We start from the raw sequence: 27,625 nt of genomic DNA on the forward strand, positions 1-27,625 counted from the left end.
TAATTAAACGCGTAATTATTAAACGAGTGTTTGTTCAGCTCGATTCTGCATGATACAGGGCTGGTGGGTTTGGGTCATTATCAGTGTATAAAATGTGTGTGTGTGTGTGTGTGTGTGTGCACGTTGGGGGGGGTTACATTGCGATATTTCAGTGCAAAATGAAGTTTTTGATGTACGTTGCAGTGCATGAAAAACAAAGGAGATGAAAATTGAAAATGTACTTATTACATTATTGATGTCTGAGTTTGGGAGTGGGTGTAACGGTGCAGTGTATTCTACTGTAGTAGATATTAAATCAATACTCTTGATTTAATGTGAAATGACTGATACAGCTTATGTGTCGTGAGGTATAATTAAATATTTTAAAAAGCAGTTCTACAGATATGACAGCGCTCCTTTTAGAAAATGGCTTCTTCCTTCCTTCAAAGTAGAATAAGAGGGGAAATATCTTTTTACAGTTGGAACCAACTCCATGTTTTATTACGTCATTGGAAACATGCATGGCATGTTTTTGTTCCTTCGGCTGTAAAATAGTTTTTTATGGTTTAAGGTTGTGTTCTGACTGTCACTGATTACCTCGGGCCGCAGCTTAGCTCATTCATTCATTTATTATTATTTATTTAGGAAGTCCTAATAGATTCTTTGGCCCCTGATCCAGTTCTTTAATGTTGATTATCAGTCAGCGCCTGTTCAGTTCCACTCGTGTTTTCATAGAATCACAGTTTATGTAAGATGCCTAAAATTACTTCAGTTTTTTGTGATGTGAATGTGTCTTTAAAATGCTGAAATAAAATAACGATAATAATATTAATAATATATAGTTAATCTTTTATTTTTTTATGGATTGTTAATGTGAAATTTTATAGTGTTTGAATGAACCCAGAAGCAGCTTGTAACACTGCTGCCAGTGAAGCCAACTGCCCTGTGATGTTTACCCCTCGCCGGAAGGATAAGTGCGTGTGTGTGTGTGTGTGTGTGTGTGTGTGTGTGTGTGTGTGTGTGTGTGTGTCCACTGTCTGTGAAAACAGGAATAAACAGGATCCAGAAATGCTGCCACCTTCTCGGTGTAAAATAGCCTGAAGAGAAAGTGGAGAAGAGTCTTGTGGTCCAACAAATCGACGTTTAAAATTTCTTTTTGGAAATCATGGACGCAGGTCCTCCGTGCTAAAGACCGCTCAGCGTGTTATCAGTACACAGTTCACAAGCATGTATTCATGATTGTGTATTAGTGTATTAGTGTGTATTAGTGAACGTGGCATGGGTGATGTGTACACCTGTGAAGGCACCATTAATGATGAATGATATATATACCTGTTTTGGCAACATATGCTGCCATCTGGATGACGTCTTTTTCAGGGAGGGCCTTGGTTATTTCAGCAGGACAGTGTCAAACCACATTCTGCATGTATACATGAAGCATGGCTCCGTATTAAAGCAGTCAGTGTGCTAATCTGGCCTGCCCGAGTCCAGACCTGTAGTCCACTGAAAATATTTGGCGCATTACGAAATGAAAAGTACGACGAAGGAGACTCTAAACTGTTGACCAGCTGAAATCAATCAAGAATGAGAAAACATTTCACTTTCAAATCTACAGCAGTTGGTCTTCCCAGACGCTTACAGATTGTTGTTAACAGAAGAGGTGATGCGGTGATGCAGCACAGGTAAACTTTCTTGAAACATGTTGCTGGTATCAAATTCAAAATGGGCGTAAATATTTTTCAGAAAACAATACTGTTTTTCAGCTTCACCATTTGATATGTTGTCTTTGTTGTTTTCCTTTAAAATATGGTTTACATTATTTGCATGTATCCTGCCTTCCGCCCGAAGACTGCTGGGATAGGCTCCAGCACCCCCCCGCGACCCTGACGGAGAAGCGGCTTAGAAAATGGATGGATGGATGGATTATTTGCCTGTCATTGCATTCCATTTTTATTTACATTCTGCAGTGTCCCAGATTTTTTGAAGATGGGGTTGTAGTTTGGCCGTCAGAAGCTCTGTGTCATCATTGAAGCCTTTAAATATGATGGTGGCTTATCATACAGGCCTTTTTTAATAACCTTTTTGTGTGCATGGTTTGTACTTCATCTCTGCCATAAAGACAGTTTCACAGGAGCAGCAGTAAGTCTGCTGACCGTTCTCATCCACAAGGTGGTGCACTTGGAGAACTTTTCACATTCCCGTTTGCCTCCTTCAAACAGTGCCGTTAATCCTGCTGCCTAGTGGTGGATATGATTGACACATCATTTTAAACATTGTTAATAAAGGTGTCTAGTTCCCACCTAAGCCCATAAGACAAGTATTGTCACTAATATGAAGTCATTGTAGCCAAATAATATACTATAATAAACTATAAATTAAGCTCTCTGACTTGACTAGAAGATATACAGTGGGTTTTTAGAGGTTTATGCAGAATTACATATTTTGTTTACTGTTGCGTTGAAAAGTAAACACAACCTGTTCATGTTTTTCTGTTGATGTGCAGTTACTTTATATTTGAATCCAGTTTGAGTAGCAGCCCAGCATCACCTTAATTGTCTGCTGTTCTAGGCTTCCACTCTGGCTTGATTATACAGCAACTAGCCATTTCATTAAGTACACCTGCATTATAGCTGCACGATTACTACATTTAATCTGCACCATTGACCTACAGGACTACCTCAGAGCAGGTGGTAGATTGAATCGGAAAAAGCTGTGTGTATGTGTATATGTATGTATGTATGTGTATACAAATATATATATATACACACACAGACTATATTTCCAAAAGTATTCATTCCCCCATCCAAATCACTGAGTCCAGGTGTTCCAGTCACTTCCATGGCCACAGGTGTATAAAGCCGAGCCCCTCGGCCTGCAGACTGCTTCTACAGACATTAGTGAAAGAATGGGTCGCTCTCAGGAGCTCAGTGAATTCCAGCGTGGTACCGTGATCGGACGCCACCTGTGCAGCAAGTCCAGTCGGGAAATTTCCTCACTACTAAATATTCCACAGTCCACTGTCAGTGGGATTATAACAAAGTGGAAGCGATTGGGAACGACAGCAACTCAGCCACGAAGTGGTCGGCCACGTAAAATGACAGAGTGGTCAGCGGATGCTGAGGGGCATAGTGCGCAGAGGTCACCGACTTTCTGCAGAGTCAATCACTACAGACCTCCAAACTTCATGTGGCCTTCAGATCAGCTCAAGAACAGCGTAGAGAGCTTCATGGAATGGGTTTCCATGGCCGAGCAGCTGCATCCAAGCCTTACATCACCAAGCGCAGTGCAAAGCGTGGAATGCAGTGGTGTAAAGCGCCGCCACTGGACTCTAGAGCAGTGGAGACGAGTTCAGTTACTTGTTAGAAGTTTGCATTGCTATATTCTGCGGTGTTATAATTATTGAAGCTGATATTGCTCTGATTTTTAACAAATGGTATGTTGTGCTGCCCTGTGTGTGACTTGCCATCTGAGGAGGACACCCCTGTGCTGAGGAGGACACGCTCAGGGTGCTGAGGAGGACACGCTCAGGGTGCTGAGGAGGACACGCTCCGAGTGCTGAGGAGGACACGCTCCGGGTGCTGAGGAGGACACGCTCCGGGTGCTGAGGAGGACACGCTCCGGGTGCTGAGGAGGACACGCTCCGGGTGCTGAGGAGGACACGCTCCGGGTGCTGAGGAGGACACGCTCCGAGTGCTGAGGAGGACACGCTCCGAGTGCTGAGGAGGACACGCTCAGGGTGCTGAGGACACGCTCCGAGTGCTGAGGAGGACACCCCTGTGCTGAGGAGGACCCTCTCCGAGTGCTGAGGAGGACACGCTCAGGGTGCTGAGGAGGACACGCTCAGGGTGCTGAGGAGGACACCCCTGTGCTGAGGAGGACCCGCTCCGAGTGCTGAGGAGGACACGCTCAGGGTGCTGAGGAGGACACCCCTGTGCTGAGGAGGACACGCTCCGAGTGCTGAGGAGGACACGCTCCGAGTGCTGAGGAGGACACGCTCAGGGTGCTAAGGAGGACACGCTCAGGGTGCTGAGGAGGACACGCTCCGAGTGCTAAGGAGGACACGCTCAGGGTGCTGAGGAGGACACGCTCCGAGTGCTAAGGAGGACACGCTCAGGGTGCTGAGGAGGACACGCTCCGAGTGCTAAGGAGGACACGCTCAGGGTGCTGAGGAGGCTCATTTAGCAGTAACTTGATGTTTGAGATGTTTGGACTGAGCAGTTATAGATACGTGATAGTGACAGTAGTGGGTGGTATAAACTCTAATCCAGTGGGCTGGATGAAATTCTTCCTTAGGCCTGAGTTTTGTAAGCAATAAATAAGCTCAGATAATGCGACACTCCAAACTGAAGTTGTTGAGCTGAATCACGGTTGGTTCTCATTTTTCAAATGAATATGAAAACCCAGCTGTCCACATCTGTCTATAGTCCTTTGTTTATTAGGCAGAGGACATAAAGGAATTACCTTGAAGTCCGTGTAGCCTGACTTGGACAGCAGAGCGCCTGCCCAGCTTCTGTTTCCTCTCATGCCACCTGAGGAGCTGCCTGACTCCGCCAGCTGGTGCTAAAGCATAAAAATGTCAGCAGTGGGCAGCGGGCAGCGTATGGGGTGCACATACAAGACCAGTGGCTTGAGAAACGTGGCATAGCTTGGCTATTTATTTGAATTTCATATTCCACCTTAAATGATGCAGCGGTTACTTTCAGGCACCTGCGACATTAGAATGTATCTGTGGCCCTATTTAAGATGGACTGAAAAATTAGAGCTGCCATATAAGAAGCCAGTGAAATAAAATTGACGTAGCCATGTGTGTGTGTGTTTGTGTGTGTGTGTGTGTGTGTGTGTGTGTGTGTGTGTGTGTGTGTTGAGAGCATGTTTTACACATACAAAACTATCAATGCTCTATTATGATTAAAGTTGAATACAGCGTGAAATCTTTGTTCCATGTCCATCCAATAAACTGGAATATGGTGTGTAGAGCTGTCCTCATTACAGGGAGTGATAGTTTAGAATGCTACAGCTTCAAACACCAAAGCTCATTTGATCCTGGTTCACTGAGGCTGTATTGACTTATGTTTAGAGGTTAAAGGCTTAAATCTGAGGAGAGAACTTGTGATTTTGTCAGTGGAGCTGTTAGATAAGCTACTCTTGTTCCAGTTCACTGTCCTCGTTTGCACTAGAATTGACATCAGCTTAGCAAGGAGGCTAGAACAGCTTCGCTGAAATAAGTTTAGAGGATAAAGACTCAAATCTGAGGGAGTGAAGTGACTGGATTTGGAGTGACACAAGGACAGGATCTGTTCTGTAGTTTAATGACTCTTTTTGTGGCTTAAATTATGATGTAGTCCTGATTAGGTTCTGTTTTTTGAGTTCTGTAGTCTGATGATTTACCTTATTGTGCCATTTCCAGGTCTGTGTATGATGACCAACCTAATGCACATAAGAGGTTTATGGAGAAGCTTGATGCCAGAATAAGGAACCATGACAGGGAGATCGAGAAGATGTGCAACTTTCACCATCAGGGGTTCGTTGACGCCATCACAGAGCTCCTCAAAGTCCGTGCAGATGCAGAGAAATTGATGGTAAGCACATCAGTTGATTTTTACACAACAAAAAGTACTGAGGCATTCAGTATGAAGTTCAGAGCCAATGTCCTTTTATTGCTAAATGTAAATCTTTCTTTTTTTTTTGGCTTAATTGCTTTGTAGAAGGATCTCGCCCCATTTTGCTGCTGTACTCTCCTGAAACAGTAAGCATTAGTGTAGGGCATCCTCAATGAGAATGTGTAGCCTAGCCAATCTTTTCCGTTCTTATATTTTACAGAGTTGCTATCAGAAGCGGTTCGTCTAATCTGAATGGTTTTTCTTCTGCAGCTGCTTCCCAGTTAACTTGGTGTCTGTCCTTAACTTACTAACATTTCACAATATTTCCCATTTAAAATACAGGAGGAGCTGTGCTAAGTCATTGGCCTAAATCTTGTTGTATAGGTTAGACAGGTGTCGCCACTGTATATGTATTTATACTAATATGACCCACTTGTTTTTCAAGCCTGTAGAATGTATTTATGTTTCTAGTCATTTCTGAACGTTGTGTCTGGATTGTATGTAGCTCAGTGATGAGACTTGCGTGTATATTGAATATTGTTAAGTGTGCCATCATGAGATTGCCCAGTGTGCCCTTAACCTACACAAAGTAGTGATTGTTTTTTCTAATTGTGACTCCTATAATTAAATTACATTCACTCAAATGATGTATACTGTGTATATAAATCCACCAGGTGTACAAAAACACCATATGCCATTTTATCTGGTACACTTGCCGTATAGGGGCACTGTAGATTTACACTTATTGACTTTAGCTCATCAGTTGCTGCGAAATTTGAGAGAGTAGAAAATCAAACTCCAACAATTCACAGGTGCTTCTGTGCATCCTTCCACTGTGAGAATACACTCAGTGCTATGGGTCTGAACGGATGTGCTTCCGACAAGCTGTTGAAAAGCAACTAAGAAAGGGAAACTTGTAATAGACCACGGAACATCTGGGATGTGGGAGAAATGATTTATGGACTGACGAGTCTAAATTAGCACCTAGCACAGCTTGTATTGAGGAAAGCAGAAAATACAACCAACATCTAAGACTGAACTGTGGAGGAGTGCAAAAATATCCCTGTAGATGTCTTTGAAAAACTGAAAGCAGGTATCCTGAAAAGAATGGATGCTGCAGTGAAGGCTAAGGATTAACACACTGTACTGATAAGCTTATGTTGAACATGTTCTCTGAAAAATAAGTAACTTTCATTTATTGGCAGTTTTGAGTGACAGTTGTACACCTCATGTAGGTTCCACTGAAGCTCGTGGTGTCTGTTGCTTTGTTGGCCGTAGAGGAAGAAGCTGAAAATGTGCCAAAGCAGTGAAGCATTGAAATACCACTAAAATAAAGTAAACCACAATTAATCACGTGTTCCTTGTTTAATTAGTGGTGTACTTTATAAAAGCAGTTGTAAAAGCAGTTTGAAGAGGTTCTTGCCAGTCTTGTAATCTCGATCAGCACCTATTTAGTGTCCATGAGAAGTTGCTTTTCATCAGTGCTTGGAATTGCGCAGTTATCTGCGGCCGAATCGCAGGCCAATTCTCTTTAGCTCCCTTTACACTTCACAGAGTGAAAGATGTGCACCAAATGGTGCAGGAGTGGCTCACCAAAGCTTTTAATTAGACCGACATTATATAAAGCATATTCAGATAACTAGAGGCATCAATGAGGTCGCTCAGCTGTCTTTGTCAGAGCATTAATGAGATTTTTAATAAACTCCAAAATGTGCTTCCTTTTTACGATGACCTAATGAGACTTCCTATGTGGGAAAGTCTGTGGCTGTGCAGTCCCTGCACCTGCACCACTGTACTGGTGCAGTGTTGTGGAGGTCTCCACATTGGATGTTAATCAACCACCCAGTGTTTGTATTCAGCAAAAAATGAATGTTTAATTACCAGAAAATGCTATCCGCTTTTTGCCCCAGACAAAGAATGGCACATAGAGCTCATTGAGGTTATCAACAAGGGACCAGTGGTCAATTGGGTCATTGATTTGAATTGTTTGACAGACCCAGAGGAACAAGTAAAGTTCAAAAATCCCAAGTAGAATTGAGAAGTTTGTCACAGAATCTGTTAGAAAGGGCTGTCATAAGCGATTACCGTGCTTAAAAGCTCCCCGCCGACCAAAAGTTCAAGTTCCCGCTGCACATTTAATTTGAATTTGCGCCCCTTTGTTCCTGACTCCTCATGAAGCATGATCTGATTACAAGGGTGAGCAGTTACAACAGGGAATTGTGTGCTTATTTGTCTAACAAAAGTGATATTATGTTTTTAGGGCCAAGTGACCGACACCAATAGAAGACTTCAAGACGCCGGACGAGAGGTACGGTTCCGTACAGATTGAACTGCCATTATAACTGCAAAGAATGATTGGACAATAGTGTGGAGTGAAATGTCTTAATTGTGAGGGCTCTGCACTCTTTGACCTTCCCTTATGTAAGGTGACTGCCCAAACAGAGGAGGTCATTCGCTGCAGGATTCAGCAGAGGAACATGACCACCACTGTGGAGAAACTACAGCTATGTATTCCGGGTAAGACTTTGAAAGTTGAGGAATTCTGTCTGGTCAGCCAAGACATGTTTGTTGTCTCAAGTTTGCACTGCTCACTCACTCACTCTCACTCACTCTCACTCACTCGCTCACTCACTCACTCACTCACTCACTCACTCACTCACTCACTCACTCACTCACTCACTCACTCAGTTGATCGCTCACTCATTTATGCACTCGATCGCTCACTCAGTTGATCATTCACTCATTCATGCACTCACTCACTCACTCGATTGCTCACTCAGTTGATCGCTCACTCATTTATGCACTCACTCACTCAGTTGGCAGCTCAACAGTTCAGGGTCTCATTTGTCATATTTTTCATTTCATAATGTGCCAAATGTTCTGAGTGGGTGACGGGTCTGGACCGTAGGCAGGCATAATATGGAGCAGTGCTGTTGTAGTACAGGCAGCATGTGGTTTGGCACTGTCTTGCTGAAATAAGCAAGGCCTTCCCTGAAAAAGACGTCATCTGGATGGCAGCATATGTTGCCAAAACATGTACATATTGTTCAGTATTAATGGTGCCTTCACAGATGTGCATGTCACCCATGCCATGTGCACTAATGTACCCCCATACCATCATGAACACTGGCTTTTGATTTTCAAAAGGAATTTCAAATTTTGACCACAAGAAGATTTTCCACTTCCCCTCAGTCCATTTTAAATGAGCTCTGGCCCAGAGAAGGTGGTGGTGTTTCTGGATCTTGTTTATATTTGGTTTCTTCTTTGTATTTTAGAGCTTTAACCTGCATTTGTGGATGCAGTCCCTTGCACACAGAGATGTCTCCCAATTCTCGGAATCTTTTAATGTCATTAAGTATCATAGATGACGAAAAGCAAAAGTTCTTTGCTGTTTTAAAATGAGAAATATTTATCTTCAGTTGTTGCACTATTTGCTCGGGCAGTCTTCCATAGTGTGGTGTACCGCTCCACATCTGTACTTCTGAAAGACTCCGCCTTGCTGGGATGCTCTTATTATATCACATTATTGACCTGCTGCCAATTAACCACCAGGTGTTTTTATTAGGCTTACACAGCTTTACCAGCCTGTTGTTGCTCCTGTCCCAACATTTTTGGAATTCAAAATGGGCCTCAAATAAAAAACAAAATTTTTACAAAAACAATAATATTTTATATTTAATAATAATTCAATAATTTGATATATTGTCTTTGTACTATTTTCAATGAAATATAGGGTTTAAATGATTTGCATATTTATTTACATTTTGTACAGGGTCCCATTTTTTTTGGAAATGAGGTTGTTCTAGGCAATGAACAAATACAGTATCGAGTTTGCTAAATATTTCATATACGATTTGATATATTAACCAAGTTGTCTTTTTGGGCTTTTTTTTCCATAGTATTAAAGGATCTGGATATTCCATATCCGAACTGGATATTCCATGAGGAAAGATCTTTATACATGGTGTGATGTTGACTGACTTTTCTTGTGTGTGTTGTTTTGCTCTGTTTTGTCCCCATTTTCCTGTCACAGTTCTGGAAATGTACAGCAAATTGAAGGAACAGCTTGAATCCAAAAGGTAATGAGCCATTTTTGCCGAATATTTAAAGTTCAAGAACATTTGGTGTTTCAGCTCATGAGTCTGTTGGACGCACGCTGCTTTGCTTCTGTGAAAAACAAGCTAAAGATTTGAAGCTCTGTTCATGGAAATCGGTGCCTTCGGTGAAGAGGCAGGAGGTCAGTACGGGGTCAGGCTGTCCCTTTTTGTCCATCAACGTTGTCTCGACCGGTCACAACACATCATAAATGAGTAAACTATTCAAACGCAAAGACAATTGACCTTGTGTGTGCCCTTCTTCACAGCACTGGCCCACACTGGTGCGCCCATCACAGGCCTCCTCCAAATGGAGGCAATTAGCGCAATGTGTCCCTCCATTAATCTGTGGGTCCCCCCTGCTCACTAATGACTGGGCCGGGACATGGTCTAATCAGGCAGGGATTCTTTCACAGTTCACATGTAACACTTGCTGGAAACGGCACCACACTAGCCCTCCACAGGACCGCATGCATACTTCAGTTGAGCAGACTCAAGGGCATCAACATTTTGAGTAGGACACATTAGTAAATGGTGGGGTAGCAGCTATTTTAATATTTATTTCTTTAAATACTTTTTGAATGTTATATTGTTATTAAAAAACACAGATGGTCCAAAATGTGTTTATAGCACACAAGGTGATCCATACCTGATCTGTCTGCTTATTAAGTGATTAGTGATCTGTGTGTTTTGGGTGTCTGATTTAACAGTGAGTTTGATAACATACAACTTACTTCGTTCAACTTCCTACATTCAATTACTCGTTTAGTTACTTGGCCTAGCCACATCCTATTCAATTCAGTGGAGAGAGCTGCTGCGCTGCACGCTGCGTGATGGTTTTCAATTTTATGCATGTGAATGCAGCTCCTTATAATGAATGTGGGTTTTAATGGTCCAGTGCTGTCCAGATGCCTCTCTCTCTACTCTGGATCACTAGCTAGCTCCACTGCGTTTATTTCTTTAGTTAATTACAATAAATGACATTGTTCTTGCTTTCATTTACATTGCAAAGAAATAAAAAATATATTAGTTGTCTTCTTTAAAGTTGTTTTATGGCGCATGCAACAACTACTTTGCAAAATAACTTTTATTTTTAAGTAATAAGTAAAGTATCTGTTGTAGTACCTCAACTGTTTTACTTATAATCTCCATAGAGAAGTGAATTGTACTAAGGATCTCTGTACTCTACATCAGTCAGTCATGTATGGCGTGGAATTTCATTTAGCGCTCCTCAGATAAGCCCAAGAGAGTCATATTCTAGGGAATCTGGCTTAAAAGACATTTAATTAGTAATTAAAAGCAGCTATGGATCTGAACTAGGCCATTGCGCTCTGTAACCTGGCTGTAATAAACTGCTTCTAGGAAACCGGAGCTCATGGTTGTCTGACTGTAATGCTGCTTGCATGGACCCACAGTTTTGCTGATACATGAAGTAAAAAACTGACCCATCTTATCTTTGAACCTGTTTGGCCTGCTGTATTTTTTGCGGAAAGACAAAAATTTGTAAAGCTTATAGCAGAAATGGCTATGAGGTGCTGGATGTGGGCTTAAATCAGAAATATGCGTGAGGTGCTGGGAGTGGGTGTGGCTTAAATCAGAAATATGCGTGAGGTGCTGGGAGTGGGTGTGTCTTAAATCAGAAATGAGCAGAATCTTTTGACTGTGGTATTGAGCACTGATTACTCTAATTATTAGAATGTTTCAAATGATGATCATGTTTTGATGTCCATATTGTGTAGCTGTCATTTGTCATTTCAAATGTAAAAAGTATTCTTTACTTAATGCAAAAACATGTTGGAGCTGTAACAATACACGGTTCAGAATGGGATGTTAAACGGTACAGCGGTATCTTGATTTGATACATTTGTTGATGCAGATAAAACAGTAGTGGCTTGTGTGCTTATTAATATGTCAGTATTTCCTATCACTGATTACTCACGCATTTAATGTTATGAAAGTGTGATATTTGTAAAGCGGGGTCCTGGTCTAACTCCTTTGCCACAAGCTAACCCTAATATTTAGTCACAATACCACGATACGACATGCTGTATAAAATACAGCTGTATAAAATATAATATGCTGCATTGTTCCACCCAAAAACACAAGATATTGCTCATTTGGACTTTGTGTAAAATTTAGCATGTAAATCTTTACTTGCCAGAACCATTATTAAGTTTTTATTCTACATACCAGATACTATGCTGCGCTGAAAACCATGGAGCAACTGGAGAACATTTACATCCCCAGAGTCAGCCAGTATCGCTTTTGTCAAATCATGGCTGAGACGCTCCCTAAACTCCGTGAGGAGATCAAGGAAATCTCCATGTCAGACCTGAAGGACTTCCTGGAGAGTATCCGAAAGCACTCAGATAAGATTGGTGAAACAGCGATGAGACAGGTAAGTCTAAACCAGATAAAGTGACACGTTAGAGTGGGTAAGACGGCTTTGTGAGTTTTGTGTTTGGGACGAGGCAGCCCAGCATATTGAGCAGCATGTCAGCAAGAATGGATCTAGAGGATTTTTCAGAAGCCGGTGCAGATAAATTCATTGCCATTTGCTGTTTGTAGTGCTAAAAGTGCCATTTATGTGAGTTGTGTAGATTTGAAAAGGTTTAGCAGGGAATACTCAGAAAGAATCTTCCATGTCAGCCAAACGCACAGCAGCAGCTCAGTCATTATTCAGTCAACCCTCAGATGATGAAGTTCATTTATAAACTGATACCATTACTGAAACCTGAAAAGAGACATGAGCAGCGTCGTTCATTTCATGTTCACATATTCTAGAACGCATCAAATTCAAAATGAGTGAATATTTGCAAAAAACAATAAAGTTTATCCGTTTGAACATTAAATATCTGGTCTTTGTAGTGTGTTCAGTTGAATATCGGTTGAAACGGATTTGCAGATCATCGTATTCTGTTTTTATTTATGTTTTACTCAACGTCCCAACTTCACTGGAATCGGGGTTGTAAGTTTTCATGTCTGGAAACATTAGCATTGATAAATTTGATGTTAAGGACGTTTCAGCAGACATTATTGTTTTGGTGGACTGTTCTCCTGTTACAGGCCCAGCAGCACAGGACGTTCATCAGTGCTGTTCAGAAGCAGGCGAGCCTAGGCTGTGCTAAACCTCTGTACAGTCTGAATGGCAGAACAACCCTTCAGCACAACGGGCTGGTTGCAGGGGATGCAGCTGAAGAAGAGGAGGCTGATGATGAAGTATTGGTCCTGGTGCTTTTTGTAGTTTTACAGTAATAAACTCATTAAACAAAAGATAGAAATGCATTCCGCTGACAGCTAATGGGATTTTTTGTTTAATGAGCAGAGAAATGCCATATTTAAGTCTTCGCTTTAGACGGTAACTGATGTATGTGTGGGGAGCATAATGGTTGTTAAACATTTTTTAAATGCACAGAAAGGCAATTTCTTTCTTATTGGTGTCATTAGCCACGACGAGGTGTTAATTGTCAGTTGTCGTTATTGGCTGAGAAATTCCATATCCGTCTCTTTTTGAAGTGCTACTGTAAAATCCTTCTGTACTAACTGCCTGGGAGCTTACTGTATGTCTTTGGCTCTCCTCTTAAGGTTTTAACAGCGCAGGATCTGGTGGACTTCTCTCCTGTGTACCGATGTCTTCACATCTACACTATACTGGTACATAACACCTTGCTTGGTTATACTAACTAGCGCATTCCGGTCATGGCGAAGGCAGCATGCTGTGCGTTAGGAACACCATTTGTTGTACAGTGCTGTGTACATATGAAAGTCTGTTTGGGTTTTTATGAAGTGTGAAATGTTATTTTTCTCCTCCTTTTTTTAATTGAGAACATTCCTGCAGGGCGCTCTGCTCGGTTGTCCTCTTTCTGAGTTGACAGTGTGTTATCAGTGAAACGCTTCTCTCCCAAGTGGTTCACCAAACACTAATAGCTTATATAAGCAGGGGGATTTCCATAGTTTTGACTGGCATGCCATCACTATTATTTCTCCATAAACCAAAGGCAAACTGTGTGGATTTCAGAGCAAACTTGTTAGCGCTTTGCTGCTCTACCATTGCTCATCTGCTGAGGACATAATCTTGTGTCCTTAAACGCGGCTAAAAGGAGAAGGGGGTGTGGGGGAAGACTCCAGCGTCTAATAGGATTGACCGAGTGGTAACCCCCTTTCGCTGTAAAAACAAAACAGAGAGAAAGGGCCGAGCTTTGGGCATTCATGTTGCTCACGAACTGCGCGTTCACTGGGCGGAGGATGAGTCAGTGGCGCGCAGTTTGCCCCGAATGGCTCGGTTAATGAGAACACGGGCTTTCGACCACAGCGTTACCCCTCCGCGCGCACACACACACACACACACACACACACACACACACACACACACACACACAGCAGAACCAGAGAGAAACGCTTATCTATGTGTTTGGGAAAAGATTTGAAATGAAGAAGATATGGAAAAGCTTTTCTGTATATCTGCATAATCACTATCATGAAAAGGTAAACAAACTGTTCAGAGTGGTTGGATGTCCAGTGCTCGTTGTGTTCACAGGGGTGGTGGGAATCAGACGAGTGTTTTAACGCCTCTAAGCTTCCTTTCACAAAAAGTTATTACATGAAATGCTTACACATACTCTGCCTGATGCCTGGATGTTGTCTTGTGATAGTTTTGAGGTGACATTTTGGCCTAGAAATGTGCATATTATAAGGCAAAATCGTCTCAAAAGAAAACTAGTTTCTTTATATTTACCTGTCTTTTTCACCATTATCACCATTACTTATGAAACTTGCACAGCACGTGTAGGTTGATTGTATCAGAATCAGAATCCTGTATTGATCCCAGCAGGAAATTGCAGTTTTGTTTGTTTGTTTGTTTGTTTGTTTGTTGTTGTTGTTGTTTTTTTAGTTAGAGTTTGATGGCACATATCCACTTGTCACATTTTGGACCCCTCGGACTGGACTGGCATTCCAGTTTTCTTTTTGTTATGATAATGAAGAAACCATATCTAATATATCTGGAACTGTTTCTTATTTGTTTTGAAGCTTGAAATGCAAATAAAATAGATTATTTTTTTTATAAATAAGAAAGCCAGCTAACCACCTTAGTGGGTAATTTTAGAGCGCCGTGTGGTTTAAATTTCACCTTTCAGCTTGAATGTCCACTTCATCCAGACAGACCCCTTCAAATCGTCACCATCAGCAGATCAGATATTTTCTCTGTTACATTAACCCGTCATGGCTGCTCTACTCCCGTGCGATTAAATGCAATACATGCTCACTGAAGTGAGCAGGAAGAGTTCAGGCACAATTGCAAGTGGACACACGTTGTTAGAGCATGGAAAACACAACAGTGCTGACCTCCAGTGATAAGTGATAAGCCACAGGTGTGCCATTTAGGACATGTGGCTAGTGAATGACTAGACTTCTCTTTCTCCATCTAGTGAGGAAAAGCTGCCCCCTAGTGAACCACAGTAGCTTTTCTTCAAATATCAGGCCTTCTCTATCTGCTGAATTTCCTTCGGGATCAATAAAGGGTCTGGTCTGGTCTGGTCTGGTCTGGTCTGGTCTTGTCTGGTCTTGTCTTGGTCTGGTCTGGTCTGGTCTGGTCTTGGTCTGGTCTTGTCCTGGTCTTGTCTTGTCTTGTCTTGTCTTGTCTTGTCTTGTCTTGTCTTGTCTTGTCTTGTCTTGGTCTGGTCTGGTCTGGTCTGGTCTTGTCCTGGTCTGGTCTCCACTATGGCCTAATCTCTACCCAAATGAAGTAAAGCAGCACTGTGTGTGAAACCAACGTGCTGAAACTGAAACATGGTGTTTGTGTTGCTCTGTAAAGCCAGAAATACTCATTTGAGATTTTTTAAAGCACATATGAACATATTACCATATTAACATCTCACACAGACTCAAAAAGGTTCAGTTCAACGTTTACGTCTCAAGTGCAAAAAAAAAACTTTGTACTGATGAAGAAATGTTGATATACACTAGCAGATCATTCGCTTAGATCCTCAGATGACATGTCCATCACGACATTTTGACTGATACGTCTTTCAACACGCTTCAGTCAACAGTCGTCAGACTGAGAGTTACTTTCTCCAGAATGGCTCCTTTCACTTTAAACCTCTCACTTGAGTGCTGATGGTGCAGAAATGGTGAAAATCAGTGAAATGATGCTGCTTCATACGTTTAAAAGTTCCTTTATTTTACTTTCTGTGAATCCTGCATTAGCTGTCTTATTCTGTAAATACGGGAATCACTCTAAAATCAATTTGAACTCTTCCGTGTGATTTTGATTATGCAGAAATCTGTGTTACACGCTTTTCTGTTTTAGGGAGACAGAGAGACGTTTGAAAATTACTACAGAAAGCAAAGAAAAAAACAAGCAAGGTTGGTGCTGCAGCCCCAGTCGAACATGGTAAGTCTTTTCCCTCTTTTAAAGAAACGCTGCCGTAGTTTTTGTGATTCTTGTTGATTTATTTGATTTTTTTTCTCTTCCAGCACGAAACAGTTGAGGGCTACAGAAAGTACTTCAACCAGATCGTTGGGTAGGTTTTAATGGCCGATGCAGCTGCTCTGATGAAGCCAGTAGGCTGCTGTGGCCATATGTTGAAGTGACTTTATCATGTGGTAGGCTTGTTGTTATTGTTGTGGAGGACCTTGACCAGCCTCAAATGGCTTGCTGCTTTCATAAAGCAGTGGGAAAATATTATAGGACAAAATGCAGTAAATATGAGTTTATTAACTATTGCAATAAACCATTCTTCCACCAAGCGACAGTGTGTTAACAGTAAATTCCACTGAATATTCAAAATTTCTGCATAACTAAGTCATTAAGGTGTTAACACAGTCATGCAGAATGGTATGGCGTGAAATGATCCGTTCTAGAGAGTCTAGAGCCACTGAGCTGATCGCAGTGGTGGTGATAGGAACCAGAAGTGTTTAATGCCTCTGAAAGTTTTTACATGAAATGTTTAGAAATGCATGGCCTGATGCCCGAGACGTTGTTTTCTGATAGTTTTGAGAGAGTCTTGGCCTAAAATGTATTTATTTAACATACATTCATGATGGTGAGGTACAGGCATATGCAATAGAATGAACAAACCTAAATTTTAGTGCATAGTTTCTGTTTGTTTGCTGAGAGTCACATGTTGGGGGAGGGGGCCCAAAACATACATAATAATACTAACATTAAATGTACCATAACTTTTGCACAGGGAAAAGTTTTAAATGCAGACTTTTTTTTCCTGTAGAGGATTTGAATCACTTACTTTCACTAAGTAAATCAACAAAACATGCCATTTGATTGGGGCGGCCAAACTTTTGCACACAACTGTACAAATTTCTTCAGATTTAATGCTATTTTACCATTAACAACAATACATATACAATTTTGAAGACACATGTAGGTTCACTGCTTGTTTTGCACCACGGTCCATATCACCAGCACCCTTATGAAATCTGAGGGAGTTTCTTTAGAACTGAGCATTTCACATCAAATCGCTCTGAATGACTCTTATCTTAATATTATTAAGCAGAATTTTCACTGCGGTTTCCCTTTAAAAGTAGGCTGTTACTGCCAAGCAGTGGAATGATCAGAGATGTTTCATGAGCAGTATTATGATTTCTACTAGTTTGCCATGTTCATGTAGAGCTTTTTTATACTTCTGCATACAGTTGAACGCGAAGGCCTGTACAGACTTATGAATATGGCAGTGATGAATATGATCAGAGTGTTGAACAGGATCAGTTGGCTTTATAAAGAGCTGTTTAATGGAATCACTGACATCAGCCCTGCACATTTCTGCAGGTTTTTTGTGGTGGAGGACCACATATTACACGCCACGCAAGGCTTGGTGACCAGAGCGTTCACTGACGAGCTGTGGAACATGGCCCTGTCCAAAATCATTGCTGTTCTCCGAACACACTCAGTGAGTAGCAAGCACACATGTACTGGATGCTCCATGCTGGAAATCAAGGAGCTGTGATGCAAGGATTTTGAAGGCCCCCTCACTGATCTCCCTGTATTACCTCCACTGCCTGGGCCAGAGTCCCTCTCTTTTTGTGATTGAAAGTCAGCTAGCAGCGGGAGTGGCCCGGCTTGACCCTTTTGTTTGGGCCGCAGGACACAGGCTGTGAGCCTGAGCCGCAGGGCATTTGCATAATCCCTCACTGATTTACAACTGACTGGGCCCTCCAAACACACTGCCCCAGCAGTTTAGAATATTCACAGTTAATCTGCTGTTATTGTTGCAATCTGTCCTCATTAGACCCAACTGACCTCTCCATTAGATCAGATTGAATAGATCGCCACTGAAAGGGCTCCCCAGGAAATGGAGCAATTATCATTCCGAATGTCTTGTTTTGAAAATAAACTTCACAAAAAAGACCAGGGGGACTAAAGCCTTCTGTGTAGGTTAAGAGAAGTCAGATAGTATTTTTGGGGGAGATATTTGTAAAGGCCAAGTAAAGGAAATGCAGAATTCCAGCTACATATCATCATTTAGCATAAAGTGAACTGTGTGTGTGTGTGTGTGTGTGTGTGTGTGTGCGCATCTGTATATATAAAATAACCAAGGAGTGTTCTGCACTATTTTAGGTCACATTGTGACCAGATGTGACATTGAACAAGGCATTTGTACAAAAAGGTTTATTTATTTATTTATTATTATTTATTTAATCCTACCCTTCCATTTCATGTTCAGACCTCTTTCTGATCTGCTCATCAGAGGCTTTTGTGCAAACTTATGGTGTCCATTGCCATCTTGAGCGCACACTGAAGCAAAAGTGTCACCAAATACAAAAAAAAAAAATTAAAATTTGATTTAAAATTTAAAACATTCGACTTCTCACCCAAATTTTTATGCCAAATGAATTTGGAAGGAATGCAAATTTTACAAGTGGTCTCAGGCTTTTGGACCCCGCTGTGTATGTGTGTGTCTGTATATAGTCACATTCTACATTATTTGAATAAATTTGAATGAATGAATTAGTTCATTAAAACTGAATTTAAAGTAAAATTAGTGCACGAGAGTGTGCAGATGTGTGAAAAGAGAGTGAAAGTGTGTCTTGTGGATTGTGTGTGTTGGGCTGTGTAAACTGCAAGGTGTGCTGACTGAGGCGTGGGCTGATGCTGTGTGTCAGTTTGGGCTAAGTCCATTTAGCGCTGTGATTTACACACTCGCTCGCTGCTTCTCAGAGGCAGGCCACTGCTCCGTATGTCAATGTTTAACAAGGAGACCACGCTAGAGGGGGGATCATAAATCACGCCGGCAGCACCCTTACAGCCTGCCTCTCCATTCGCCACCAGCATGCCAGTCTGACGGCTCGCTCCTTCACTTTACACACTGATACGCCTCCGAAGAGACACTCAAATGGGAATTCTGCTGATTTGTAAACATTTCTGTATAATTCAGTCGATGAGATGAAATCAGTCCTTCAGAGAGTTTTAAACGTATCAGCTTCATAATGATGGTGATCTTTTGGATTTACTATCCAAAATGACCAGTGAACCCTTTTGTTCTGAGTGTTTCTGCTTATAGTAAAATAAAAGTAAATCTTTAAAAAATTCTTCTATGGGGACTTTTTGCCTTGCATGAAAAATGTGCTGTGAATGGCTTTTTAAAAATACACTTTAGGGCCAAATTGTATCTCTGAAGTATTGTAAACAGAGTCTGAGGCGTCAAGCGACGTGTTTCTGTCTCCAAGTTTCTCTGGAGCGCTGGAGATTTCACACTCGGACCTCTGAATGAATTTTATTTGCTGAATTATGCAGAAATGTTGAAAATTGTGAAGATTTTTTAAGCTGTATTTTTTGGGCGGTTGCATTGTTTAGAGAACAAAAGTTCTGAACTAAATGATCAAAGTCTAGATTGAAATAGAATTACTGTGGAAAAGCTCATACTGCTGTTTTAGCTATGCAACATATATTTGTCCTTGTAAATATATATATAAAATATTGTGGATGAAAGTAAGTTGAACAGTGTCAGTGTCAGCTCGTCTTTTTTGAGAATATTTTGATATGTTTGATATGGTTTGAGGCAAGTTTTTATGACTTAAACATGCAGAATGTTTAGGCTGTGAGCCTCCATTACTCATTAGCTGCATTAGCCTTTTAATCCCAGTGCGAAACTAAAGACTCAGCCTTTTGGCACCAAGTGTCTTGGCTAATCAACTCTGTCTGAGGTGAAGGGAAAATTAAGTATGGCTTATTTCAGTTGATCTCACAAGAGCTTCTCCAATCTCGGGTTTTTTTAATGACGAGATGCTCCTCCTGGGGCCTGTTCCACGCTGAGGCCTTGCTGCAGTGTGTGTGGTGGGTGGCGGGTCAAAGAAAGGAGCTAAGTGTGTGCGTAGGTATTCACTAATCCGGTCAGTCATCACTCTCCTGCTGGGGTCAAGCGCCATGCTCCCTTCTTCAACCGCCCCATCCAGGCTAAACTAAATCAGCCCCCCAAATCCCTACACAGGCAAAGGAGACGACCACTCTGAGCATTCACATGTTAATGGGTTTTAAAAACTCATTAATACAGTGTGTGATCAATAGGCGACTGGCTGCCAGTTACCCATTTACAGAGTAATATTGAGGCTAAACTAATTTGGTGATGTTTATTCAGATTAAACGTACATTTTAGGCAATGTAAAGGCTGAATTGTGATTTATAACTGAAATTGTGTGTGAGCATTTTCTGTCTTGCTGCCAGAACAACCTCAATGTTGGTATTATGGAGAAAAAAACCTCCTTATCTTTTAATGAAAGTAAATGGCTGACAGGCCCAGAGTTTTGCTGCACACCCCTATAACCTAAGCATAGCTCTATGAGTTTACAGTAAAGTCTATGTAGGTACTGAAAAATAAGCCTGGGATTTTAAAGGGTTAATGTAACGATGTTTTACTGAATCATTTAGAATAAATCCATTTATCATGTGTACACAATGCAAAGGGCACAAACTTAAAAATGATGATTCTTCAATGGTTCTTTAGTAAAGACAATTGTTCTATATAGAACCATGAACACTCAGAGAACCATTGCATGATTAATGGGTACTCTGCATTATAAAGGGTTTTTCTTAATATGTTTATGGTTCTGTATAGGGCCTTTTTGAAAAAGGTTCTATATAGCACCAGAAAGGGTTCTTGTTGTAACAGGTTTAATACTGTAGCAATAGAAGAACCCTTTTGGGTGCTGCATAGAACCCTTTTCGGAAAGGTTCTGTGTAAACCATCTCCAGCACATTCTCCCTCAGTCTGAAGAACCCCTTCACAATGCAAAGAGCCCTTTGGTGTAATGGTGTAATTTCAGCCTCACGCCGAAAATAATTTACATTTATACATTATTACTTTCTGCTGTTTAGAACTGTATAAACGTGCTGTCCTGTTAGCCTTTGGTGGTGGGCTGTTTACTTCCACTATGATATTAAAGAAAAGGGATTGTATTATTGCATTGGTGATTTTGTTGAAATTGTAAATAGTGTGATTAATATTGGATTTTTTATGTGGTATGTTATGAAATATACAAACTGTCCAATCTTTAATTATAACCCCACTGAAAAGGCAGATTGTTTACTCAAAACATAGCAGCACATTTGAGTACTATATTGTCTTCCACTCATGAGTTCGTATTCTCATTACAGTCCTACTGTAACGATCCTGACCTGGTCCTGGAACTGAAGAACTTGATTGTTATATTTGCAGACACGTTGCAGGTATTTCACACCTTGCGCTCTCACGTGATCAGGTTCACTCACAGCTTGCAGCAGTTTCTGTGTCATATTGAAGACAGAGAGATAGAGTTTTAGATAGATACAGATAGGAATTTTAACAGTCACACAAAACAGGGCAGTAAAAGTAGTATGGGTGAAAACAATACAGCAGGAAAAATAAATATAAAAAGAAAACTCCCATCTACAGACATATATACAGTCTGGTATAAAATAATATAATTTAAAATCTATGACCTGAGGTGAAAGAGGCAGTGCAGTGATGATTGTTCCAGGAGGCACAGGTAACGGCATATAATGACCATACTGACTAAATATGTGCAGATGTTGGTACCAAAATAAAGTGTCCAGGTGTTCTTAAATCAGCTCAATATTTGACGTGATTGTTTCTTACACTTTAATCCTAATTCTTGTTTCTTTGCTCAGGGTTATGGTTTCTCAGTGAACAGACTTTTTGACCTGTTGTTTGAGATTAGAGATCAGTATAATGAAACCCTGCTGAAGAAGTGGGCTCTGGTGTTCAGGTAAGGCGACACTAACAAGCTGCATCTGCTGTACTTGAGTATTTTCATTGCTCTTGCACAATGCAGACATTTGCAGAACTTTTCATTTCATTTTCATACGTTTGTATAAGTAGTTAGGAATGTCTGCTTGTTTATCATGTTGAATATGTGTTTGTTTCCACTTCTTTGACAAAACAGAGAGATATTTGAGCAGGACAACTACAGCCCCATTCCTGTAGAAAATGAAGAAGAGTACAAGTCTGTGGTCAGTAGGTTCCCCTTCCATGATGCAGAGATCGAAAAGGTTTGTGCAACCAATTATACTAAAATGAGATTTAAGCTGTGGGACTAATTACAAAACATGCTTTTTTGGTTATCAGATATGAGTGTCAGGATCATTAAAATAAAAAAATAAACTATATGGACACTTGGTCATCACACCTACACGAGTGTGTTGCACATCCCATTCCAAAACCATGGGCTTTAATAAGGAGTTGCCCCCTTGCGACTATAACAGCCCCCTATTCAATCTGGCTGTTCAAAAAAAAGCATTTGAGAGGTCAGGCACTGGTGATGGACAAGAAGGCCTGGGTCACTTCCCCGGCCTATTGCCACAAAGTTGGAAGCATAAAATTGTTCAAAATGTCTCTGTGTGCTGTAGCATTAACATCTATGCTTCACTAGAACTGAGAGTTCAAGCTCAAACCCTGAAAAACAGCCCCAGACCATTATCCCTTTAAACTTTACACTTTATACAGTACCATGTTTAAAGTCAATGGGCTCTTGAGTATGACCCATTTTACATCCAGTGCTTCTCTGTGGATGTTGCATAGTTATGTGCTTGATTTTATTCACCTGTTAACAACGAATGTGGCAAACAGACACTTCAACTTAATAAGTAGGAGGGGTGTCCACATACTTTTGGCCATATAGTATAGGTTTGAAATGCTCAATGTCCTTATACTGTATATTTTAGATGACCTTTATTTAAATCATGTATAAATGCAACTCTCTTATCTGTGATTTCTGATTGAAAAGAATGTACCTGACTCAAAACACCTGAATTGTTTTATCTCGTTTTATTTAATAGCAACCCTTTCCAAAGAAACTCCCCATGTCCCAGTCAGTGCCTCAAATCTACATTCAGGTGAAGGAGTTCATCTATGCCAGCCTAAAGTTTTCTGAGTCACTACACCGGAGGTTAGTGCACCTTTTATCACACTGGTCTTCACTTGAGAACCTGTTCACTGATCTCTGTCAGAGAAATGTGCCTCATTTGTTTTTTGCATTCAGTTTCACGTGACTGATTAGGCCCTTAGACCCTATGAAAAATAATAGTATTACCTGGTAACAGATTTTCATGGAAAAATATTTTCCGTTTTCATTCCTCAAATTAGTTTGGCGATTTGAGATTTTCTTTAGCAGAATTTGAGAGCCAGCTTAGGTCAGGTCAGTTGTCACTCATCTCATGTCAGCACAGGCCTGCAGAATGCCCTCTAAGAGTCTGAGCCTGAACTGACTTTCACAGCCTCCACAGCCAGACGAGCCGGGGCTCCATGCTGCCCTCCACCTCGAGCCATCTTTACTGCCAATATTTGTTCTCTTTAAGCTCTCTGGCATTCGGCATAGCATTGTGAGGGGTCTGTGTTGTGCTTGTCACAGGGTCCTCAAATATTTTCCCCAGAGAGCTGAACCTTTCACCCCGTGAGACTGACAGAGTAGCATATTAGAATTACACTGTAATTACACACCAGCTACACCGCAGCATCCTGCCATGACCGCTTTCCCTGCACTACATTAAAACACATAAAAACAGGCCTGCTTCAGATGGTCCAACATATGGAATCTGGAGTCTGGAACACTTGTGCTTGGCCAGGATGCTCATATCATCCAAAAATCATAATCATTAATATGATGTGGTCAGTGGTGGTCCAGCAATACAAAGCATGCTCAGTCTTGTTCGTGTAAGACATGTTGCAGTATATAATGCTTTCTCCATCTAATGGAACTCCTAAAAGTAATAATAAATGTAGTTTTGTTCGTGTCGTTTGCTTTAAACGTTATTCTTGTTACGTTATAATTGTTTTGACCATTACCAAACAGTATATTTTGCAGCCCTAACGTCAAGTCAAGTGGCCTTTGTCATTTACAATATAACTTGTATACATTGGAAGGGAATGTAGTTCTTCAGGCCCCATGGTGCAACACACAACAGTAGAGTGGATACATGACAGTGTGAAACAGAATATACAATAAATATGCCAGACAGTAAATATACAGGACAATAAAAACAAAAGACAATAAATAAACAGAAAAATAAATATACATGCCAAATAGACATGACTGTAGACTCCAGCACTGCTGTATCTAATCTACCTGTACCAACAAACAAACATGCCAGCACCATGGAAATGTCATTGCAGTGCTGAGAATGATCCACCACTCACATTATACCTTCTCTGTAATGGTCCTGTGGGGGTCCTGACCATCGATGAATAGTATGAAAGCGGTCTAACAAAGTACGCAGTGAAACAGATGGACTACAGTATGTAACTGTAGAACTACACAGTGCACCTATGTGGTAAAATGGACAAGGAGGTGTATTTAATGAAGTGACCAATCGGTGTACATGAATGGTGGTGCCATGGCAGCATTAAAAGATTAAGATTAAAAGCAGCATCTACAGCTTGGAGCCAGGGAAAGTGTTCCCACGAACACCAGGCATCCCCTGTGGCACCGGTGATGGGAAAGTTGTTAATATTCTCTGGGTTTCACTCCGGAGCCGCAGTTCTGTAGTCCTATGTTATAATCCCTCACTGAGCCCCATGTTGCTGCTTGTTATGTCAGTTGGGTGGCAGGAGAAACAGTGGTTGGGAACAGCGTATGGTGTACGGGTGTGGATGCTGTTGACAGCATTGTCGGCTGCTGGAGTGAGTTAGAGTCGATCCTATCACCGTGTCTTTCCCTGCTGGCTCTGCAATAGTCAATGCAAATTACCGCCAATTTCACACTCGTCTCTAATTGTTTCTTTGTCATGTTAAGGGTGTGGTAATGAGTGGCCTCTGGACATTTCTATTGAGTGTTTGCTTACCTGATCCCTCCCTCCTAATCAGCACCTCTCACACACACACCCTGTCTGCAGAATCAACAGACACTCGCAATGTCCTGTTAATACTCGCACCTAGCTGCTGCTGAGCTGACCTGCTGTCAGAGTTCAGGCTCAAAGGTTATTGTTAAGGCTCTAAACATGATCTTTAAGGGTGCACGTGCTTATAGTTCAGTTCTCTTGATCTGCACAGAAGCAGAAAATGATACATTGGTGCATTTTAGTTCTGATTTGCGTTGAGTTCCCCAAGTGTTGCCACAAAGTTGGAAGCATAATTGTCTAAAATGTCTTTGTATCTTGTAGCAATAACAGATTCCTTTCACTGGAACTGAGGGGCCCAAACCCTGAAAACAGCCTAAGACTATTATCCCTCCTCCACCAAACTCGACTGTTGGCACCGTGCATTCCAATAGGTAGCACTCTCCTGGCATCTGCCAAATCCAGATTTGTCCATCAGACTACTAAAACTCCACATGCTCACTTCTTTCACTGATTATGCTTCCACAGGCAGTTTGGAATGTTTTAGTGAGTGATGCAAAAAGAGCAGAGAGCTGTGTGAATGTGTGAAAGTAATAAATAGCAAATATTTATGAATTAGTAAATATTAATAAAAAAATTATTAAAAATAATAAATCATTAAAAATGAGTAAAAAAATTGTTAAATTAGTTTTAAAAAAAAAAAGTAGAAAAGTAAATAAACTATAGGTACCACAAACACAGATAACGCTATCTAGACAGACAGACAGACAGACAGACAGACAGACAGACAGACAGACAGACAGACAGAAGGAAATCATCATGTGCCACAACTGCTCCAATTTCCCACCTTTTAATGCACACTGTACTAGTACTTTAACCTTTCGGGCAGCTGTAGCTGCTTTTCTCACATCTCAGGAAACTTTTCCTCTGAAGAGTTTCTTGTAAAACGTCTTTCGCCGTTCGACTGTTTACAAGGCTGAAGTCAGCTTCTCGTTCGAATTTTCCGCTCCACCTTAAATGGTACCTGACGCCGCCAGATTGTAGTGCTGCACTTCAGCTTCATTTGATGTTTGAAGTGTTTGATTGTTTTGCTGAAAGGACAAAACGGCTCTTCTTAACATTTGCGTTGCCAAGTCCGGAGCTAAGCCTGCTAGTGAGAGATCATCAGCACGTGGAGCCAGCATGTGACCGACTGCTCGGACTCTCCACACAGAGTGGCGCTAGCCCAGTTAACCACAGCGCTCTGTGGTTTCAATTTTGTGTGAATTGCCTGAAGACAGTAAGGAAATTATAGCAAAAATGATCACTATAGCTACAGAAATATGTATAGACGCGGCTACAGCTATTAGCTGCGAAAAGTACCGCGCTACCCAGCTACTCCCCATCCCTGCCCCACCCACGTTTATCTTGGCATCTGGCATCACAAAACTCTGAACAGGAAGAGTTTAATAGAAATTCATTCAACCTTCTTTACCCTCATTAGTTGGATAAGTCACCAACAGAACCTTTGAAAGCGCTGTGCTGTGGAACTCGCTGTGCGTGATCAAAGTAACTCGGCCTTTTGTTTGTTTTTGCCTCAGCTCTACTGAGATTGACGACATGCTTCGTAAATCCGCCAACTTGCTGCTGACCAGGACGCTGAGCGGCTGCTTACAGAACCTCATCAAAAAGCCCCATATAGGGCTAACCGAGGTTGGCACCGCATCCCTGCCACTGTTATGTGCATGAAATAACTATTTGAGGGCTTCTGAGCTCTGACATTGCAGAATTATGTGAATTCTGTTTTTGCAGTTGGTTCAGATCATCATAAACACCACCCACTTAGAGCAAGCTTGTAAATACCTGGAAGACTTCATCACGAACATCACCAACGTCTCTCCAGAAACCATTCACACCACAAGACTCTATGGGCTCTCTACTTTTAAGGTAAGATAATTGGTGAACAGCTTTATAATGTTTTTGTTTTCTTCCCACCAGCATAAATTGACATGCAGTGACATCTGGAATGACGTAGTCCCAGTTATTGCTCCGGGAGCTGTCATAAACTTTACAGAACAGTTCCTGCTTGAGGGCTCATGAACACCATCAAGGCCTCCATGCCAAGCGTCTTGATCAGAAGCCAGTTTTTTTTGTTGTTGTTGTTTTGTATTTTTGTGTAACCATAAAATGGTAACTAAGCAGACAGCACTTCATTCTTTAGCCTCACTGCAGTCACTCTCTGTCAGCTAGTAAAGACATGTTCTGGTTCTTCTGGCAGTAGCTCTATTATACTGAGTTTATGTATCTTGCTTATGATTAAAAATAAACACATGGCAATCCACGATTATTAAGCATGAAAATATCAGTTTTACAACATGTTAAAAATGAAATTAGTCAAGTTGCACTGGAACTGCAAACCTAATGTAGCTACTAAGCACTGCTTTTACCCTACTATCAAAAAATGGTCTAAAGAATGCTTCATAGGGGAGGTGAGCCAGCAAACTCATATCTCAGGACTGATGGGATATTCCCGGTTGTGCCCTTGGGTAAGGGACGTAACCCCACCTTGTCCCAGAAACCACAAAAGAAAGCCTATCCCAATAACCCGACATGGATTACGTTTAGTGCCTAATGATTCAGGGGTGCGGTTTGCACAATGTTAATTGCTGATATAAAAGCTGTGTAAAATGGGT

At 41.3% G+C, this 27,625-nt stretch overlaps 1 protein-coding gene across 11 annotated transcripts in view; it reads left to right on the forward strand.

Annotated features, from left to right (window-relative positions):
* exoc6 (exocyst complex component 6) overlaps positions 1 to 27,625 on the forward strand; it is a 62,792-nt gene that overhangs the window by 11,004 nt on the left and 24,163 nt on the right. For 6 of the 11 annotated variants that reach the window (XM_017684383.2, XM_017684386.2, XM_017684387.2 and 3 more), the window contains exons 2-17: positions 5,387 to 5,558; positions 7,840 to 7,887; positions 8,006 to 8,096; positions 9,613 to 9,658; positions 11,867 to 12,071; positions 12,740 to 12,904; positions 13,259 to 13,327; positions 15,981 to 16,064; positions 16,148 to 16,194; positions 17,457 to 17,577; positions 21,279 to 21,350; positions 21,792 to 21,889; positions 22,067 to 22,172; positions 22,959 to 23,068; positions 26,534 to 26,645; positions 26,745 to 26,879. In XM_017684383.2, coding sequence (XP_017539872.1) covers positions 5,387 to 5,558; positions 7,840 to 7,887; positions 8,006 to 8,096; positions 9,613 to 9,658; positions 11,867 to 12,071; positions 12,740 to 12,904; positions 13,259 to 13,327; positions 15,981 to 16,064; positions 16,148 to 16,194; positions 17,457 to 17,577; positions 21,279 to 21,350; positions 21,792 to 21,889; positions 22,067 to 22,172; positions 22,959 to 23,068; positions 26,534 to 26,645; positions 26,745 to 26,879 — 1,681 coding nt within the window. The remainder of the gene's footprint in view (positions 1 to 5,386; positions 5,559 to 7,839; positions 7,888 to 8,005; positions 8,097 to 9,612; positions 9,659 to 11,866; positions 12,072 to 12,739; positions 12,905 to 13,258; positions 13,328 to 15,980; positions 16,065 to 16,147; positions 16,195 to 17,456; positions 17,578 to 21,278; positions 21,351 to 21,791; positions 21,890 to 22,066; positions 22,173 to 22,958; positions 23,069 to 26,533; positions 26,646 to 26,744; positions 26,880 to 27,625) is intronic. The other 5 variants (XM_017684393.2, XM_017684385.2, XM_017684390.2 and 2 more) reach the window with 2 other exon arrangements.

The sequence above is a fragment of the Pygocentrus nattereri genome, chromosome 13 (genome assembly GCF_015220715.1).
Source record: "Pygocentrus nattereri isolate fPygNat1 chromosome 13, fPygNat1.pri, whole genome shotgun sequence".
NCBI lineage: Eukaryota > Metazoa > Chordata > Actinopteri > Characiformes > Serrasalmidae > Pygocentrus > Pygocentrus nattereri.